This window comes from Monodon monoceros, unplaced genomic scaffold (genome assembly GCF_005190385.1).
Source record: "Monodon monoceros isolate NGI ecotype Baffin Bay Population unplaced genomic scaffold, NGI_Narwhal_1 Super_Scaffold_19, whole genome shotgun sequence".
Taxonomy (NCBI): Eukaryota; Metazoa; Chordata; class Mammalia; order Artiodactyla; family Monodontidae; genus Monodon; species Monodon monoceros.
Genome location: NW_021703775.1, coordinates 68,283,849 through 68,303,923, shown reverse-complemented (window position 1 = coordinate 68,303,923; position 20,075 = coordinate 68,283,849). Strand labels below are relative to the sequence as shown.

The window sequence follows — 20,075 nt, the reverse complement described above, 5'->3', positions numbered from 1 at the left end:
CTCCTTAACTCACCTGTGTGGCCCTGGGCAAGTCTGGGCCTCAGTTTTCCAAGGCCCCTGGCAGCTGTAAGATGGGGGGGGTTCTGTGGGCTATGCCTCTGGTACAAGAATTCTGGCTCTGGCCGCCCTGATCTCTTGACAGTCCCATTATCCATGCCCCACATTGCCTTAGATCCAAGAACCTTACAGAGGGAACCAGGGAGTGGCCAACAATGGGAGATCCCATTGGATCCTTCGCTTCATCCCTTCTACCCATTTGCTCAGGGCTGAAGTGCCCTCTCTTAGCTTCCGTTGACCCCCAGCTTTAAGGGTGGGTGGGGAAGGGAGTAAGGGGTGGTGGTGGGGCTCTTGGTAATGAAACTGGTGACAGATTGCCCATGTAAGATTTCCTGGTGGGAAGCACTAGACTGCCTGGATCCCCTTCCTCCTGGGAGAGCTGAGTCTAACTGTCCTGCCTTTAACATCCTGCTTCTCCCAGGAGGACCCCAAATGTACCAATCCCTTTGAGGAAGCGGCTCAGCATAACCCTTGCTGAGCTCCTGGAGGTGAATTACATACTAAATAAGCAAGGCCAGAGCCCCTGGTGTAGCAGCACATTCCCATAACACAGACAATGGCCTGTAGCTCATCTGTCCCTCTTCCAGCCGTTGCCACTCTCCCTCCCAGGCAGGGCTTCCCTGCACCCCAGCCCACACTCCTGAGAGGGACTAAGAACTGGTAATGTTTTGCTCCCCCCAACAAGTCATCAGCTCACGGTTCCTTGCGTTCTTCCTCCAACCCTCAGTGTTAAGGACTCCAGGGACCTGGAAATGCCTGGAACATTGAGTCATGGCATCTGCAGCATTGAAACTTAACAGGTCTGTGGTTGGCCAGGCAGGGGGCCTCTGCAGCTTAGTTCCAACGGGGCCTGGAGGCTTCCCCAGGGAAGGGAGCAGCTCAGGAAGGACGCCGAGGCCCTGATATCTCTCAGGGCAATGGGGAATTGGAACTTACTAGGATGAGGCCTGGGTGTGGGGGCCAGTTGGTTTGTTTTTCAGATCAGAAGAACCTCAGAGATCACCCAGGCCAACGGTCTGTTTTACAAAAAGGGAAACTGAGGCTTGAGGAAGGGAAGAAGCAACGTACACAAGGTCACTCAATGAGCTGTAGCAGAGCCAGGCCAAGATGCCAGGTCTCCAGCGTAGACCCCGGCGCTCTTTCCAACCTTCTGCGTGATCTCCTTCCTAAGATTCTATGCAATGGGCCCAGGGGACCACTGGACCACTTTCACAGGGAGCAGGACCCATGTATAATCCTGCCTCGCCATCCAAGAACTAAAAGAGCCCAAGGGCCACTGGTTCCAGCTCAGCCCTGCCACTGTGTAGGATGGAACCTCAGTCATGTCACTCTTCTGAGCCTTAGTCCCTCACCTGTAAAATGGGGGTTTAAGAAGCAGGACCCCGGATGGCTACCGTAAGAATCAAATGAGATCAGGTATGTGGGGCATTTTGTAAACTGTGAAGTGTCCAAACGTCAGATATTAAAATGGTGTGAGGTTTGATGGTGCTGCAAAGGGAGGACGTCATGAGGGAGGTGGCCAGGCAAGAGTGAGAACCCACACCCAGACGGGGCTGAGTGCCCGCCTGGCTGTCCATGGACCTGACCGGTACTGGGGGCCACCAGCAGAGATTGACAGGCAGCAGGTCAGACCAGTCCAAGCTCACTGGCTTGAGAGACTGCCTGCTGCTTTGCTGTGTGTGTGTGTGCGCGCGCGCGTGCGTGTGTGTGTGCGTGTGTGTGTGTGTGTGTGTGTGTGTGTGTGTGTGCGTCCTCCTAGGTGCTCCAGGGAGGCTCTGCCTGGCAGTCCAGAGTCACAGAAATTCGCCTGCCTTCTCCAGGGGAGCTCTTGGCAGGAGGGCAGGACACTTTGCTTCCGGCCAGGTCACAGACCCTCAAAGAAAAGCCTGCCAGCCCAGATCCCTCTGGGGACCTCTGGAGAGCCCCTGCTCCCTCGGGGGCTCTTACCTTGTACTTGGCTGCGAGCAGCTCTGTGGCCTGCTGCTCCCGCCGCAGGTCTTCCAGCATCTTCTCCTTCTCCTCCAGCAGCTTCTGCTTCTCCTCGCTCACCAGGCTGCGGTCATCCTGGATGGCCGCCTTCTCCTCCTCCAGCTGCTCCTTCTGCTCCTGCAGGTAATTCTCCATGTTCTTGTCCAGGGCCGACTCCAGGGTGGGCTGGGGCGGACGGTAGTTGTTGTTGTCATCCTCCTCTTCGGCCACCCAGGCCTCCATCAGCGGCCCCTCAGGGTACCCAGCCGGGGCTGACACGGCCTTCTTCCTGCGGCTGCTCTTCCTCCGGAGCCGCTTTCCCAGCATCCCCTTCTTCTCCAGCTGGGCCTTCAGGCGGGCGATCTCCTCCTGGAATTCCCGCAGCAGCGTGTCCTTGGGGTCCTCGTTCACCCGGGGCTTGTTCTTGATGTTCTTGGCCCGGTTGGCAAAGCGCAGGGTGGAGAGGCTCTCATCGTAGCTGTGAGAGGCTGGCCCCAGGGTGGCCACCATGATGGTCTTGGCATTCCCCCCCAGAGAGTCCTGGAGCAGCCGGGTCAGCTTGGAGTCCCGGTAGGGGATATGGGTGCTCCTGTTGCCCGCCAGAGCAGCGATCACGTTGCCCAGGGCAGACAGTGAGAGGTTGATTTTGGAGGCTTCCTTAGGCCTCTCTCCACTACCACCACCACCTCCACCACCGCCACCACCCGTGGGCTGCGTGGCCGTCCCTCCAGCCGCGTTGGGGCCTGCCTTGTTCTGCCTCTCACTTCCAGCCAGGTCCACGAGGTTGAGCTTGCCCACACGGATGTGGTCCTGGCCATCCAAGCCACGCTCACTGCACTCCACGGTGATGACAAAGATGGCATGGGAGCGGGAGCTGACCTCATTCATGTGTGTACTACCCACCGCCCGGGTCTGGTTCCCCAGGTTCATCACGTGCTCAATCTCCTTGACATTCTTGGTGACGAAGGAGGACAGGTCCTTGATATAGACGCCTGTCTCAGGGTTCTCCTTCAGCTCTAGCCTCTTGCCAGGCTCCTTGGAGAGCAGGTCCCGAATCTCCTCCTGGTAGATCTCCAGGTAGGAGGCCCGGACCAAGTACTGCTGGTTCTGGGAGCGCGAGATGTGGGTGAAGATATGCTCAAAGGCATTGGGGATGACCCCGCGCTGCTCGGGCTCCACCCAGGTCCCCTGCATGGTGTAGGTCTTGCCCGTGCCGGTCTGTCCATAGGCAAACACGGTGCCATTGAAACCTTGAAGCACCGAGTCTACCAGGGGCCTCACGGTTTCATCATACAAGTCTGCCTGCTTGGAGCTGGCATCATACACGGCATCAAAGGTGAAGGTCTTGGGCAGCTCCCCTAGGGCAGCGCGGGGGTTTCGCAGTGTCACCTGGCCCAGTTTCACGTCCATGGTCAGGATCTGCTCGTGACCAGAAGCCTCCTCCTTCCGGCTGAGGGGGCGGCACCGGGCCACCACCTTCAGGGCCTCACTGGCCTTGGTTTTACTGGCCATCTTGCTGCTCTGTCCTTCCTGACCCCCCCACCCCTCTCCGCAGCCTAGGCGGTCCTGCTGTCCTCCCTAGGTCCGGATCGGCGGGGCCGGCCCAGCCCCCAGGCGCCGTTCTTCAATCCGCCTGTAGACTCCTAGGGTGGGGATGCTGGGAGGTGGCCCCGTCGCTGCTGCAGTCCGGGCCTCTACCGCTCTCCGGTCCTCGCTGCACCAGCTGCGGAGGGAGAATTAGGCAGAATCGCCGGGCAGCAGCGGGAGCAGCGCCGGCCGAATGGCAGTACCCGGAGCCCGCCCCATGCTGGGGCAGCGGGAGCCCTGCCGTAAACAGCTACAGCAACAATGAGATAAAGGAAGAGGAAAATGGGATGGGGGTGGGCGGCAGAGCTGTCTTCTCCTTGTCCTCCTCCTCCTCTAGGGATCCATGGCGGGGGGGCTGCAGGTCCTGGGCGACCAGGGGTCCCGGCCCTCCCGAGGGCAGAGGCTCACCTGGAGTCCTCTCCCCCAGCTGGGGGATCATTCATTGCAGCCAGCGCGGCTGCTGCTGCCCTTGCTTCCTCCTTCCCCGCCGTCGCCACCGGAGAATGAGAGAGAAAAACAGAAGGCGATGGGGCGGAGCAGCGGCAGCGAGAGTGATGTTGCCGCCGCGCTGCGGCCCCAGCTAAGCCGCCCGGCTGGGGTGGGGCAAGGGGCGGGGCCGTGGGGCGGGAATCGCGAGCCCTGCGCCGCCAGTGCGCTGGGGACCCGGGTGCATGCCCGCTCGCACCCCCACAGACCCCTCCGGAATGACAGGCTCCGGTGCCGACCCAGGTCCTGTGCGCACCAGACGGGTGCAGCGCAGCCACCGCCCGCCGTCACCCCACTGGGCCGGAGCATGCTGGGAGTTGTAGTCCTGCCTTTGTTAACCCGGTTCTGGCAGGTTGCTAATGACTTCTCCAGTCCGGTAGGCCCCTCCCTCTCTGGCGTTCTGCCCCAGGAGTGACTGTTGAGGTTGCAGCCTAGCTGGGGGGGATGCGGGGTATCCGCTACCCACACCTGTTTCCTCCACAACCAGCATCCCCTGTCTCTCTTCTGCTCCTGCCTTTCTGCCGGCAGACTCGTACATGTCACCCCTCCCCTTAAGGGTGTTGCCAGGCATTCTAACTCCTAAATGTTTCTTGACTCTGTCCTTTCCTCTCCCTACCCTGGTTTACTTCTGGCCTTCCTTTTCTGTCTCCTGGAACCAGCTTCCAGCTGATTCTCTCCTCACATCCTCTCCGCACATGCACCCTCGTCCCCTCCCCTCCTCCAACACCAGCCTTCCATATTGTATAAAAGCCTCTCCGTCTTCTGACTCCTGCCACTTCCCAGCCTCACTTGCAGCTACTTTCCACACATTCATTCCTTCAAACAGTCACCCAGCACCTGCTAAACCTCAGGCCTTATTCTAGGAGCTGGACCTTCCTGTCCTCAAGGAGCTCACAATTCTAGGAACCATTTTTCGTTTCCTTCTTGCTGTGCTGTGTTGCATCTTTGTGACTTTGCCAGGAGGACCCTGTTACTCTTCTGTACTTCGTGCCCTGCTGCGTGGGCAGTTCAAGCACCTCCTCCTCTGTGAAGCCTTCCCTGACCAATCTCTTTTCCTTAACAGAGAGAGACACAGAATTTGCATAAAACAAAACTTGGACTCAAGTTGCGGTTCTAATCTCCATCCAACTGTGTGACTTTGGGCAGTCACTTACCTTGCCCTAGCCTTAGTTTCCTCACCTATTTAAAACAATTAGTTTTAAAGTGGTTTTGAGGCTCAAATGAAACCATTGATCCTCCTGAAGTTCTGTACCAATGAGAAGACTCATTTTTAAGCAAGCCCTTAACACATGCATATGTCCTGGCTTGGCTTGCCTGACAGCTCCTGATTCCTTGAGAATCCTGGACAGACCAGGCCTGTGTTTGGTGTTCCACTTTGGGGTCTTCATATTTTTTCCTCTAGGATACAAATCAAGTATAATTCCTCAAGCCCAGGGACCCAGCCAGTGTCCTACCCATGCTCCACTCTGCAGAGGGGAGTTGAGTCTATGCATTGCATCCGAGGTGTCCATATTCTCCCACCTTGAGGCCCTTCTTCACAGAGGCACCAGAAGAATCTTTCCACAAAACGTTCCCATTCATGTTATTCTCTCGAGGGCCTATTTGTTTAGTTCTTCAACTCTACAAAACCTGTCTCCTCACCTCTTCCCCATCTTCGAATACCCAGGACCCAAATGCCAGCTCAACTGGAAGCTTGAGGCTTAGCTGGTGGCTTCCCCAGTTCTGAAGTTTCCTGGCCTTCCTTAGCCTTCTCTTTGATCAAGTTCTACTGCTTGTGATTCACTTGATTTTTGGACCAATTACTGGGTGAGGTTTTGGCTCCAGCAACCTGACTTCTGAATGGACCATTTGGCTCTTGAACTGTTTTCCTGTTGCACTTGGCTTTGCTTTTTGGACTACCCTTCCTCTGCTTTGGCTTACCTGCTTGGCACTATAGTGCTGGGTAAAAGGGATTCTGGCCCTGCGCTCCCCACCCAATGTCACTACCTGGCAAGGCACTTGCCCAGATCCTCCAGCACGGGAGGGAATCCCATTGATTACAATATGTGTGACAGTAACTAGATTATTCAACTTCTCTGAACAGCTATTTCCTCAGTAGAAAAAGTGAGGATAGGAATGCTTACCTGGCTCACAGCGTTTACATGAGGATTAAGTAAGATAATGCATGTGAAAACTCCCAGAACATAAAAGACATTCAAGAAATAGTAGTTTTCCTTCCTTTTGTCCTTTGCATTTAAGGTTGTTCACATCCTGTGTCTCCCTTTTCAGCAATCCTTAACCAACTGACTTCTTTCAACTCTAACCATTGAATGGTCCTAAGTCTTCTTTTTCTTCCAGTGCCACCCTCTAGCGATCACTACAGTTTATGGCTTCACTTAGTATCTAAATGATTCCTAAATTTGTATTTCCAGTCCAGACTTCTCTGTGCTCCAGTTCTATATATTCAATTCTCTAATTGATATAGCCACTTGGATAGCTCCCAAGTACCTGAAATTCTACTTGTTAACACCAAACTCATCGTCCTCCCCTCCAAACTTGCTGCTCCAAGAATGGTCCCTAGCTCTGTAAACAGCTCTTCCCCCAACCTCAACATATCTATTCAAACGCCAAATCCTATCAATTCAACTTCGTAAATATTTCTCAGATCTATCAACTTCTCCATTTCCACTGCCAATATCATAATCCAAGCCATCATCTTCTCTAGCCTGGCCTCCCACTATAGCCTCCAATCTGGTCTCCCTAGGTCTACTCTTACCTCCACCCATCCATTCTCTATAAAGTATTCTTTTAAAAACACATGTCTAATCATGTCACCCTTTGCTTTAAAACTTTCAATGTTTCTCGTTGCTCTTAAAGTCCAAATCATTAATGCAGCCCCCAAGGCCCCACATGACCTGGTACCTACCCAATATCTCCTGTCTCATCTCAGGCCACTTTCCTCCTTGCTCCCTGTATTCTAGTTCCAATGGCCTTCTTCACCTTCTTTCCAACTCCTACCACAGGGCCTTTACACATTCTGTTTCTGCTGCATAGAACATTTATCCTCACCATCTTTGCCTAGATACCTGATCTTTATCCTTCAGCTCTCAGCTTGAATGTCACTTCCTTAGGGTACCTTTCTTGACTTCCCCACCTGTATTTCTTTTATAGAACTTAGCATAATTGTAATTAAATAATTATTCATCTACCTCCTCTGTTGTTCTATGAAGACAACACATGTCTGTTTCATTCATTTTTGTATCCACAATTACTACAGATCTTCCTTGACTTATGATGGGGTTACATCCCGATAAACCCACCGTAAATTGAAAATATCTTAAGTCAAAAATGCAGTTAATACACCTAACCTACCGGACACCATGGCTTAGCCTACCTTAAAACATGCTCGGCCCACTTACATTAGCCTACAATTGGGCAAGATCATCTAACACAAAGCCTATTTTATAATAAGGTGTTGCATATCTCATGGAATTTATTGAATACTGTACTGAAAGTGCAAAACAGAAAGGTTGTGTGGGTACAGAATGGTCGTGAGTTTATCAGTTGTTTACCATCATGATCACGTGGCTGACTGGGAACTGTGGCTCACTGCCACTGCCACTACCCAGCCAGGAGAGAATATCATACTGCATGTCACTAGCCCAGGAAAAGATCAAACTTCAAAATTTGAAGCATTGTTTCTATTGAATACGTATCGTTTTCTCACCATTGTAAAGTCAAAAAGTCATTATTTGAGCCATCATAAGTTGGGGACCATCTGTAGTCTAATTCCTGGCACATAGCTATACTCAATAAATATTTTTATAAATAAACAAAATAAATATGAACGAATGAATATGAATTTGTGCTTCATATGAATATCACCTCTTCTGGGAAACCTTCTTTGACTCCCCTGATTCTACTTTCTAATTAATCTTTCCTTTCCTCATGATTCTATAGCTCGTTGTTTAACTAGTCTTATAGTACTCGTAGTCTGACTAGTAATGTGGTTAATTGAATCTGTCTCCCTCACCATATGTGTGCCCCCCTGAAGACAGGAGCTGTGATTTTTGTCTTTGTGTCTCCTTTCCCCATATCTAGCACAGAACTCTGTATACTTTAGGTAAGACCTTCAGGGCAAGAAAATGGAGAGGCAAGACAAAGAAGTGACAGTAATAAACTCTTATATTTGTAGAGTGATTTATAGTGAATAGAGTATGATCATCTCTATTACTTTATCCTCACATCAACCCCAGGAAAGGGGAAAATATTAATATCCCCATATTGTGAGGACTCTAAGCTTTAGGCTAATTAAGTGACCAAGGAAGGAAACCCAGTCACCAAGTGGCATAATCAGTCTTCAGACTCCAAAACTGAAACCCTGGGGGTCTTTCCCCTATGCCATGGGGACAGCTTACCGTGAAGATGGCAGAACAGTTGCTGCTCAGTCCTGGTTTGAATGACAGTTTCCTAAGAGTCCATACCCATCGTTGGCTTGGTAGGAGGAAGAAGCTCCCTTTGCTTCATTTCCTTTGACAATGAAAGTTCTTTTTTCCAGGGGGATTCCCATCCAGCATCTTCTTCCAGTATGGTCTCAGTAACAGTCTGGGTGAGACCATACCAAGAACGCAGAGTTAGCGCTTCAATATTCCCAGGGGCCTGCAAATATCCAGATGCAAGTAATTCAAGATCTGGGTTTACCTTGCAACACCAAATTCTACCAGCAGAGGGAGATATGACTATGGGACACCATCCCTAGATGAACAGGAAGTTTCTGGGCTCTCAGTGTGAGAGTATCTCACTCAAGGGTTCCCAGCTATGTCCAAGTCTAGATTACTAATAGCTCCTCTTTTCCCAGTAGCTTATTTTCTCATGTCTCTGCTGTAATTTCTAGTGAATGGGGAGTTAACTCCCCACTCCCAACCCCCAAAATAAAACATAGAAAAACCTGAAAAATTTTAAAATCTGAATATTAAAAAAGAGCTTTCCTTAGAAGCTACCCTGTATTGAGCACCTAATAGGTGAGTTACAGTTGTTTTATCTAACCTTTACACTAACCCAAGTGGTAAGTGGCAATACTTGAACTTGAGCCTAATTTCTCTAACTCCAAAGCTCCTGCTCTTTCTACCACCCTGTACTGGGCCCCCAGGCGCAGCGCTCAGTCTGCTTCTCACCTGGACTAACTCCACCTTCTTCTTTCAACTCCAGCCTCCTCAGTAAAGACTTTCCTGCCTCCTCCAGGCCTCTGGGGTCTCTTCCTTTCCTTACCTCCTGTGGCAATTAGCTTCTGCTTTTTTTATGGTGTTATCCATCCATCTATGAAAATATCCCATCTCCCCAACTGCATTTCTTAGGCTCTGCTGTATTTAAGTTTCTCATCATAGAAGTAATTTAAGAACATGTTTTGAAGAGTTTTGATCAAATATAGAATTGCGCATCCTATTTTTAAGAAAAATATTATACTTATTATTGACGCTTCTTCCTCTTCCCCTATATGCCATCCATCAGAAAAATCCTATCTGGGTTCTATCTGCAAAATCTATTGATTCTGTCTCCAAAATGGCCATTCTAGTCCATGCCACCTTCATCTCTTGCCTGGACACTGTGGTAGCATTTTAACAGGAATCTGTAATTCCACCCCACCTAGACTACCTCCTCCACGGAACAGCCAGAGTCTTCCTTCTAAACTATATATCAAATCCTACCACTTCCTGCTCTCAACCTTCCAATGGCCTCTCATCACTCTCAGAGTAAAATCCGAAGTCCCTTGCAAAGCTGCATTGGCTTTCTGTGACGGGTCCCTCATTACTTCTCCCGTTTCGTGTCTTCATCTTCTCCCCCTCCCTCACTCTGAACTAGTAACACTGGTCTCCTTGTTCCTTAATCCTGCCGTGCACATTCCAGTCGTAGGACCTGTGCACTTGCTCTTTCCTCTGCCACAGGCTTTTTCTCCCATGGCTACACATGGTTTCTCTCTCACTTCATTCAGCTGAGTTTTCAAATGTCATCTCCTCAGAGAAGCCTTTCTAACCGTGCTTCCTAAAAATCTCTCTTCATCCCTCTCTATATCCTTACTCTGCTTTGTTTCTCTTCATAGCATTTATCACAATATGACATTCCAGATGTTTCAGTATCTGTTTATACATTATCTTCCCATTGGAATGTGAGCACCAGGACCAAATTTTATTCTGTATCCCGGTGCCTAGAAATATGCCTGGTTCACAACAAGCCCCCGGGAAATATCTGTTGGATGGGTAAATGAGTGAATGAAGTTATTAATAGCCTTCATGACCATCATTTTGAATGGCTACTTAACTTATTTTTAATTATGAAATATTAGGTTGAACCATATGAAATTGCCAGTAGGTTTAACTATTAAGTTAAAAAGGGTTGAATATTGTCAATTTCACATAGTTCAGTTGAATAAACCACACACTCAGAAAGTTGCATTACATAAATATACCACTTAAAGAATTCTCATAAAACAGCCGGGTACCCACCACCCAGGCCAAAACCAGAACATTGACAGCATCCCAGGAATCCCCTGCAGGACCCTCTGCGGTCACAATTCCCTCCTTCCTCTCTAAGGCAACCTGTCTCCTGACTTCCATGGTAATCATTTGCTTGCTTCTTGTTTTTTCTTTTACCATCTAAAGATTGTGGTTTCGTTTTGTCCTTTCTTGAGCTTTACCTGAGTGTATTCTTTCGTGTCTGGCTTTTTTCCGGTTTCTTTTATTTGAGAGATTCATCCACGTTGTTGTGTCTGGCTGTTGTTCATCCATTACTACTATGTAATATTTTGTTGTGTGAGTATACAAACTATCATTGTCTCTTGATGGATACTTAGGTTGTTTCCAGTTTGGGGTTATTACAAGGTGTGCAGCTATGAGCATTCTTGCTCATGTCTCCTATCACAGTGGACACATTTCTGTTGCACATACACCCAGAGGTGTGATTGCTGGGTCACAGGGAATGCATATCTTCAACTTCAGCTGATAACGTCAAACTGTTTTCCGAAGTGGGAATAACGATATGCACTGCCAGCAGTGTATGAGGGTTCCAGTGGCTTCACATCAGAACCAACACTTAACACCGGCGTTCTCAGTTTTAGATATTTGGTATCGCAACGTGGTTTTGATTTGGACTTCCCTGACAACAAATAAAGTTGAACACCTTTTCACATGCTTATGACATGGCACTTCTGTGTCTTATTTTGTGAATTGCCCCTTCAGGTCTCTTGGTCATTTTTCTACTGGGTCACTTTTTTCCTACTGCTTTATAAGAGTTCTTTTATATTTTGGCTTTGAGCCTTTTATCGCTTCCATGCATTGCAAGCATTTTCTCTGTGGCTTGCCATTTCATTCATTTTTTTTTTAAATTTATTTTTGGCTGTGTTGGGTCTTCGTTGCTGCGAGCGGGGGGCTACTCTTCGTTGTGGCGCGTGGGCTTCTCTTGTTGCGGAGCACTGGCTCTAGGCTCGTGGGCTTCGGTAATTGCAGCACGCGGGCTCGGTAGTCATGGCACGTGGGCTCTAGGGTGCGCAGGCTTCAGTAGTTGTGACTCTCAGGCTTAGTTGTTCCGTGGCATGTGGGATCTTCCCAGACCAGGGATCAAACCCGTGTCCCCTTCACAGCAGGTGGATTCTTAACCACTGCAGCACCAGGGAAGTCCCCATTTCATTCTTTTGGTGGTACCTTTTTATAACCAGGATTCCTTAATTTTCACATAGACAGACACATTTATCAATTTTTTTCTTTGATTAGCACTTTATGCATTTTACTTAAAAACTCTTCCTCTACCCCAAGATCACAAAGACATTCTATATTATTTTCTAAAAGCTTTATTGTTTTGGATGGCTACTTAAGTTTATGATTTATTTCAGGTCACTCTCCGTATTGAACAGTTAGGATGTCTCTGATTTTTTTTTTTAACTATTATAAATGTCGTGGGAACAGCTCCCATCACTCTTCTCCGTCTCATTCAGCCCCTCGGGGACTCAGGGGAAGGAAGTGGAGGTTGTGGTGGGGTGGGAGGTATTGCCCACCTGGTGGGCTATCGTTCTAGCTTTGCTCTCCTTCTTGAATTTCAGATCGTATCTCCCACTGCCTGCCGCCTTCCCTCTGGAATGCTCGCCATCATCACCGACTTGAGGGGAGGATCCTACAACAGAAACACGGGACACCTGAGTTGGGGCCACCCGGGCATTTGACCTTGACAGGAAAAACACCCGAATCTCTTCGCCTCCTCTGGCTCTGGCGTAGGTCAAGGCGCAGAGTCCTGCATCTCGAGACTGCCCGTCTGGTGCCCTTTCCCCTGACTCACACACCACCAATCAGCAGTCAGACCGAGGGCCTGGCTTTCGCATCCTGGAATGTTGCAGAGGCACTTTCCTGCTGTGATTCACGAACAGCAAGAATGTTTCAGTCTGACTGGAGACCGACTTAGGGGAGGGGGACCGGGTGTCCCCGGTCAGGAAGCTGCCTCGGAGCCTCCCAGTCCCCAGAGGTCTCTGTCTTTCTGTGCTCACACTGTCTTTTATCCAGGAGGGTCATCGTGTCACCCCCTTGAGAGGGTGCTCACGTCGTCCTCTTTGCTGTTATTTCCCATGCGCTGCTGTTTCTCCAGCTGTGAGCAACTCCCAGTCAGGGAGCAGGCCTGTGTTTCTGTGCTCGCCCTACCCCAGAGGCTGGACAGGGCTGACACTCCCTGGTTGTGAGAATGATGTTTGTGTGGCACTAGGCATTAGCACACTTTGTGGTTAGAATCACACCTGGAGGAAGGATTCCAAAATGATCCAAAAGACCCACCTCTGTTCTGGTGGTTGGCTGACCACTGACACAGAGGAGTGACAAAGGAGCCTGGGCAAATTCCCAAGGGCCCAGGGCGAGTAGATCTTCAAAGACCAAGCCTGTCTCACTGGCAAAAGCTCAAGTGTCCCCTGATATAGCCCCACCCAAAGGCCGTGATGCCTGCCATGGGGAAGTTCATCCCCTAAGAAGACCCTGCCTGTACCCTCTGTAGGTTTAGAATCTAAAGAAACAACATCAGTACGTGCTGGGAGCAGAGCAGGCCCCACGCTGAGGTCAGGAAACCTGAGCTCAGGCCTGGCTCGGCCACATCATGCCTGCCCGGTGACACCAGACCTTCTGGTGACTTCACCCCTCTGAGCCTCTGCCCTTATATGCCCAGCAAGGGGCAGCCCTGCCCGGCCCCTGCACAGGGATGGTGTCAGAACAAACGACACAATATATATTAAACTACTTTGAAAAGTGTAAGGTGTTATAATGACATGAAGGATTATTAGAAAGAAAAGCGCTGAGAGATGAAAGGAGTGGGCCTCTGACACTTCTCAAGGTAGTTTCCTCAACAGTAGGAACAATCCCTTATTTGTTCAGTACTTGATAATTCACAAAGGTTTCTAGGCTCTTTATCTCACCTGAGCCTCCCAGTAACCCAGTGAGGCAGGCAGGGCAGGTTTTATCCTCCCTGACCACTGACCAGGTAAAGAAAAGGAGGCTTAGACCATGATTTTCCCTTGGTCCTATAGTCACAGACCTAGGACTAACACCCCTTTTTGAAAAAAAAAAAAAAATAATTAATTATTTGGCCACTCGGTTTGGAGGATATTAGCTCCCCGACCAGGGATTGAACCCATACCCTCGGCAGTGAAAGCACAGAGCCCTAACCACTGGACCGCCAGGGAATTCCCCTTAACCCCCCTCCTCGTAGCTCTCAATGCTCCTTATGATGGGCCCGTTGTTGTGCTCCCTCTGTTTCACTTGTTGCAACCCCATGGGGCAATTTCCCAAAAGAGCTGTGTGAACACATCCTCTCAGGCCTCCTATGACTGGAAGGGGTGAGGAGGGAGGGGGAGAAGAGGGAGGGGGGATGTGGTTATCCAATGAGCAATGTGAAGTTATTAAAACATTTCAAGCAGAGAAATACTATGATCAGGGCTGTGCTTTTTTTTTTTTTTTTTTCGGTACACGGGCCTCTCACTGCTGTGGCCTCTCCCATTGCGGAGCACAGGCTCCGGACGCGCAGGCTCAGCGGCCATGGCTCACGGGCCCAGCCTCTCCGCGGCACGTGGGATCTTCCCGGACCGGGGCACGAACCCGTGTCCCCTGCGTCGGCAGGCGGACTCTCAACCACTGAGCCACCAGGGAAGCCCAGGGCTGTGCTTTAAATAAAAAATGCTTTCCTTCTCCACCTCCTCCTTCCTTTCCTACTCCTTTTCTCCCTCCCCCATCTTCTTTCTCCTTCTCCTCTTTATTCTTCATTTACTTTATATAATTCCCTAGGAAGAGAAAGAAAGGAACATTCTGGGACCTTCCATCACCAGAACCCTTGGGGTTCCCTGACGGGCTGGCTCTTCGACTTTATAGGGTGCCAGCGTTCAGCCCAGAACTCAGGGTCCCGCCCAGAGACTCCCTTCTCATGCGGACAGTTCCAGGAGTTGCATGCTCCAGGAGCAAGGCCAGGACTCAGTGAAGAGTATGATGCAGCAGGCATGTGCCCAGACTGCTCGTCTCCCCAAAGGCTGCAACCAGCCCCTTGGGTGCCTCCCTGGCCCTCTGGGAAGGGTCTTGCTTCGAGAACTGCCTGAAGTGGCCAGAACCTGAGATCCTGGCCATGTGCCCTTCTCCACTGGGTGCCTGCCATTCAGAGTTACACACTCCCCAGGCCACTAGCAAATGGCCAGGTGATGATGTGTACATCCTGGGGTGCCCCTCCAGGCTGTCTGGCCCCTCTTCCTCCCCAGCTTCCTTAGGCTACTGGCCTAACTTCCTTCCCATTTGTCTGTGTCCCTCAAAGATCACATGCCTGGCAGCTGAGTCCCTAGTGGGAAGCTCTGGGGAGAATGTAAGCAGAAAAAGCAAGTGCGTGTGCCTGCGTGCACATGCGTGTGCATGTGTGCATATATGAGCACGTGGCATTTTGGGAGGAAGAAGTAGACACTGTCTCTGTAGAGAACTTCTGCCTAATGGATCTTGCTCAGTATCGTACCTCCAACACAGGGCTCTTAACAAATATTCTTTGAATCAATGAATGAATGAACAACAAATGAATGAAACAAGATTAGAGCTGGGGAGTATCTGTTGTCTGGATATGGCGACCAGAAAGTCCTTGGAGAACTTGCTAGCACACTTCTAAGGAGAGCCAACAGGGCAGGCATGGTGCTGAGGGTGGAGGAGTGCGGAGGGGGTGAGCCAGGGAGCATGAGCAGCTTTTAAGGAGTTTGAACCGAAGGAAGGGAGGTGTAGGGGAGCTGGAGGTGGGCTGGGGATGGGAGAGTCTGTTTGAGCTGAAAGGAAGAGTCCGGTAGAGAATGTTACTGGCCGCAAGGCCTTCTAGCATCCTTGGACACATCAGATCTTAACCTTGCTGCTTCCTTTTCCCAGGCTAAAACCAAGCTCTCTTTTCTGTGGCTCTCCTTGAACACAGACCTTACACCTTGTCCACATCAGGAACTGTTTGTCACCCAGTTGGTCACTTCTAGACATATTTGACAGAATTTCCATTGGTGCCTTCACTCAGCTTCTTTCACAGTGGCCTTGCCTCCCTGTGGGGTTCGCAGGGCACTCCAGCTTCTGCCAGGTGGGCCCTCCCTCCGAGGAAGCAGAAGGACCTGGTCGGCAGATGCAGAGAAGAGCAGAGGAAAGACCACATGTGCCCCAGAGATACAGAGGGAGGAGCCTCCATTTTTGACTTCCCAGTTCCCCACTCGAGCTAACTCAACGAAGCTTCTGTTCCTTCCAACCAAATGATATTACAAACCCACAGTTTGTCTCCTTTTTTCTGGCCTCACCTCATGGCATGCGGGATCTTAGTTCCTCAACCAGGAATCGAACCCGTGCCCCCTGCAGTGGAAGCACAGAGTCTTAACCACTGGACCGCCAGGGAAGTCCCCAGACCCACAGTTTGGATGTTCCCACCTGAACAAGTTCAAAATGTAACCACATACACGCCCCCTTAATATTCCCAACCAGGTCCTTCCCTCTCAACTACCCTGTCTCTGTCATCATTACCAGTATTTGGAGCTATATTTTTCTCATGCCCTCATTCATGCAGGAAGCATCTCTCACCTCTCCACCCCCCTCCATCCGTATTCCTACTGCTCTATGCCATCCTTCCTTACCCTAAGCCTCCATCTCACTACCAGCTTCCTTCCTGCATCTCTGATTTCACGGTCTCTTTTCTCCATTCCATTCTGTAATCATCACCTCCACATTATTTATTTTCTTTTTCATTTTTTCAAAGGTACACATTATATCATGTTTTTATTCAGAAGAGAGTAAAAAACATATATGCATAATTTAGAGTGAACGTATGTGGGCTATAACCATTCCCCATGTTAAGAAACAGAACACTGACTGTACCAGTATTTTCCTTAAATGTCTCTTTTAAATTGTTCAAGAATCTTTTTTTTTTTTTGTGGTACGCGGGCCTCTCACTGTTGTGGCCTCTCCCGTTGCGGAGCACAGGCTCCAGACGCGCAGGCTCAGCGGCCATGGCTCACGGGCCCAGCCGCTCCGCAGCATGTGGGATCTTCCCAGACCGGGGCACGAACCCGTGTCCCCTGCATCGGCAGGCAGACTCTCAACCACTGCGCCACAAGGGAAGGCCCAAGAATCTTTTTTTTTGTAGAATTAAAAAAAATATTATTGGAGAAGAGTTGATTTACAACGTTGTGTTAGTTTCATAGCAAAGTGAATCACTTATACATACACATATATCCACTCTTTTTTAGATTCTTTTCCCATATAGGCCATCATAGAGTATTGAGTAGAGTTCCCTGTGCTATACAGTAGGTCTTTATTAGTTATCTATTTTATATATAGTAGTGTGTGTATGTCAATCCCAGTCTCCCATTTTATCCCTCCGCAAACCCCTTCCCTGCTGGTAACCATAAGTTTGTTTTCTACATCTGTGACTCTATTTCTGTTTCATAAAATAAGTTCATTTGTATCGTTTTTTTAGATTCCACATATAAGCAATATCATATGATATTTCTCTCAAGAATCTCCTGAGGCTCCCTATTCCTTGTCTAACTTCCTAGCATGTCTTTTAGTCAGGCCCTACCAGGCTGACCCCACCATGCTTAATAATCCTTTCCCACACTACCATCACTCCAGTTATTATACTTAGTTTAAGAGCACAGGATCAGAATTTAAATATATGGTCTAAGCCTTCTGAATCAGCCAGGACTCTGTTAGTAGCAAGTAAAAGAAATAAGATTCAAACTGGCTTAGAACAAGAAGGGAATGTAATGGCTTACCTCTCAGAAAAATCCTAGGATAATGCTGGCTTCAGGCACAGCTGGATCTAAACACCCAAACACACCCAAACACCCAAACAATGTCAACAGAAAATGGTCTCTTGGCTCTGCTTTCCTCTGCATTGGCTTTATTCTCTTCCCCAGTTTTCCAGCAAAGGTTCTGGATGTGAGTCTCATTGGCCTACTTGGGTCACATGCCCATCCCTGAACTACTGTGGTGGTAGTTCAGTAGTAGACCAGGTCTGGTTAGGCCCACCCTGGATTCAGGGGTGGAGTCAGAACACTGGTTGGTCTGAGAGTGGAGAGAGATGTTTTTCCAAGGAAAACCAGGATGCTAGATGCAGAAAATGGGAGATAGGGAGGCTGAGCAAACAAAATCAACAGACTCCAGCTTTCACTTTCTTTGTGAGTGGGAATCTCTGTTCTGTCAAATGCTTGAGGCTGCTGAGATCAAAAAAAGAGCAGGGCTATTAAGTTTCTTTGAAAACTTTAAAGTTCAATGGAAATGGGAGTGATTTGGAAGGTGAATATTTCTTTGCCTTTTCCTCACACTGTTCACCTGTCCAGAATGCCCTTTGCTTGTTTATCCCAAGCCTACCCTTCCTTCAGGCTCTGTCCAGCAAGAATTGTACATTTCCTAGAAGCTGGAACCTCTTGGGTACATGTGGATCCCCTCAGCCCACATAGATTAGCATTTAATTAGATATGGTCTTTCATTATCTTGTTTATTCATTTTTTTAGGGATATTACAGTTTATTTGACAGTTCACACATGGATCATCAACACTTACGGATGAATTGGAAACAATTCTGAGTCCCAGGATCAGGACAGCTCCTCCCTGCCTCCTGGGATGCTTCACACTCTCACTGTTGCCCAGCTGGTGTCTGCTCAGGGAGTTCATGCTAATTTTCATTTTGGCTTAAAATAGAAACACAAAATCATATCAGTTGTACTATTCCTTAGGCGTTTCACATGCCTTATTCTTCTCTCTCTGATTACTTAGTAGCCTCTTTGAGGGGAGACCCTGTGTCTCTTGTTCTCTGCTCCTCATAAGCCTCAAGACCCAGGGAACACATTTTAAGTGTGTACACCTGTTGATTGATTTAAAAGTTGACCTTGGGCTTCCCTGGTGGCGCAGTGGTTGACAGTCCGCCTACCGATGCAGGGGACACGGGTTCGTGCCCCGGTCCGGGAAGATCCCACATGCCGCGGAGCGGCTGGGCCCGTGAGCCATGGCCGCTGAGCCTGTGCGTCCGGAGCTCCGCAACGGGAGAGACCACAACAGTGGTCTTCCCACTGCGCCACCAGGGAAGCCCCTCTTTTTTTTTTTTTATACTGCTTTACTGGGGATGTTCCATCTTTTTTGCCTGATTAATTTCTAATAACATTATCATTAGTTTTTGCTATTCTTCTAATTCAATTTATTTTTATTTTATTTTTTAAACTTCTTATTTTATGTTGGAGTAGAGTTGATTAACAATTTTATGATAATTTCAGTTGTACAGTAAAGTGATTCAGTTATACATATAAATGTATCTATTCTTTTTCAAATTCTTTTCCCATTTAGGTTACTACATAATATTGAGCAAAGTTCCCTGTGCTATACAGTAGGTCCTCGTTGGTTATCCATTTTAAATATAGCAGTGTGTACATGTCAATCCCAGACTCCCTAACCTTACCACTTACTTCTCTAGAGCTACTCCTTTTTTTGCCGGAGCCAGGAGAGAGTCTCTCTGTCATTCCCTGGAACCCTTCCATCAGTCCCAGTTTCTACTTTAAGGAATATATTGTCCAAGTACTTTTTGTCCGAGTAACTGGAAGAAAGGCAGAGCTTGAACATGAACCTCTCCTTCCAGAAGAGACCCTGCCCTCTCTGACAGACGGTGGATAGTTCCTTCTAACCCAACAGGTAGCCCTACTTTAACCATTTAATGCCCTTAACAAGCATACCACACACACACACACACACACACACAAAGTGTAATGAGGGCTTATAGACAGAGTGTCGACCCAAAAAGTATCATTCTTTCAGAGGGATACCCTTCACTCTGGCAGGTCATGGGGAGGTATGTGGGGGACCTGGGATGTTCCTTTCGCTTTCTTGTGCCTTCAGAAACCACTTCCAGTGCCTCAGTGACACAAACCTAGGTGTCAGGTAGGTGGGCACAGTGTCCCGTCCAGGGTTACCAATCTTCCCAGGTACAGGGGTGTGCTGAGGCTGCAGGCAAGAGAGGAAGCCCAACATAGAGGAAGGACAGGGCGTTGGTTCCTCAACTTGCTGAGACCGGAGCCATGTAGCAAGACAAGCTGGAGCACACTCAGCATTTCTCCTTCCTGGCTTGGGTTTCACCCCGGCCCCACTTCAGTGGCAGCCCTGTTGGCTCAGAGGCTGAGGGATCCAAGACGAGGAAGCTTGTACAATCCCTCATCTAGTAGGGGCGGGGGCAGGGTGGAGGTTTAAAGTAAGCCTCTGTCAAAATCTGAGTCAGTTATACTGTCTCAGTTCTGGATCTGGCTTCTCCTGATTCTCTACCCCACCCACCCTGCCCTCCAGTCACAGCAAATTTTGTATCATCCCTGACCATTAGAGGCATGGCTGCTGTGTACAGATTGATGAGTTGTGCACTGCATGATTCCTGGAGGTGCCATTCCCACAGACAAAGAAGTGAAAAGCGATTCTAAGAATCATGTACAATTGTACCAGGTAGCCCTGAGCCAG

At 49.1% G+C, this 20,075-nt stretch overlaps 1 protein-coding gene across 4 annotated transcripts in view; it reads right to left on the bottom strand.

The window, feature by feature from the left end:
* The window catches only part of KIF3C (kinesin family member 3C), a 39,832-nt gene extending 31,289 nt beyond the window's left edge, over positions 1-8,543 (bottom strand). Inside the window, exons 1-2 of one of the 4 annotated variants that reach the window (XM_029232529.1) lie at positions 8,496-8,543; positions 2,005-3,748 (exon numbers count right to left, since the gene is read on the bottom strand). In XM_029232529.1, the coding sequence (XP_029088362.1) occupies positions 2,005-3,537 (1,533 nt within the window). In that variant the 5' untranslated portion in view covers positions 3,538-3,748; positions 8,496-8,543. Of the gene's footprint in view, positions 1-2,004; positions 4,164-8,495 lie in introns of those variants that run through there. The other 3 variants (XM_029232528.1, XM_029232527.1, XM_029232530.1) reach the window with 3 other exon arrangements.
* Between the last annotated feature and the right edge of the window lie 11,532 nt (positions 8,544-20,075).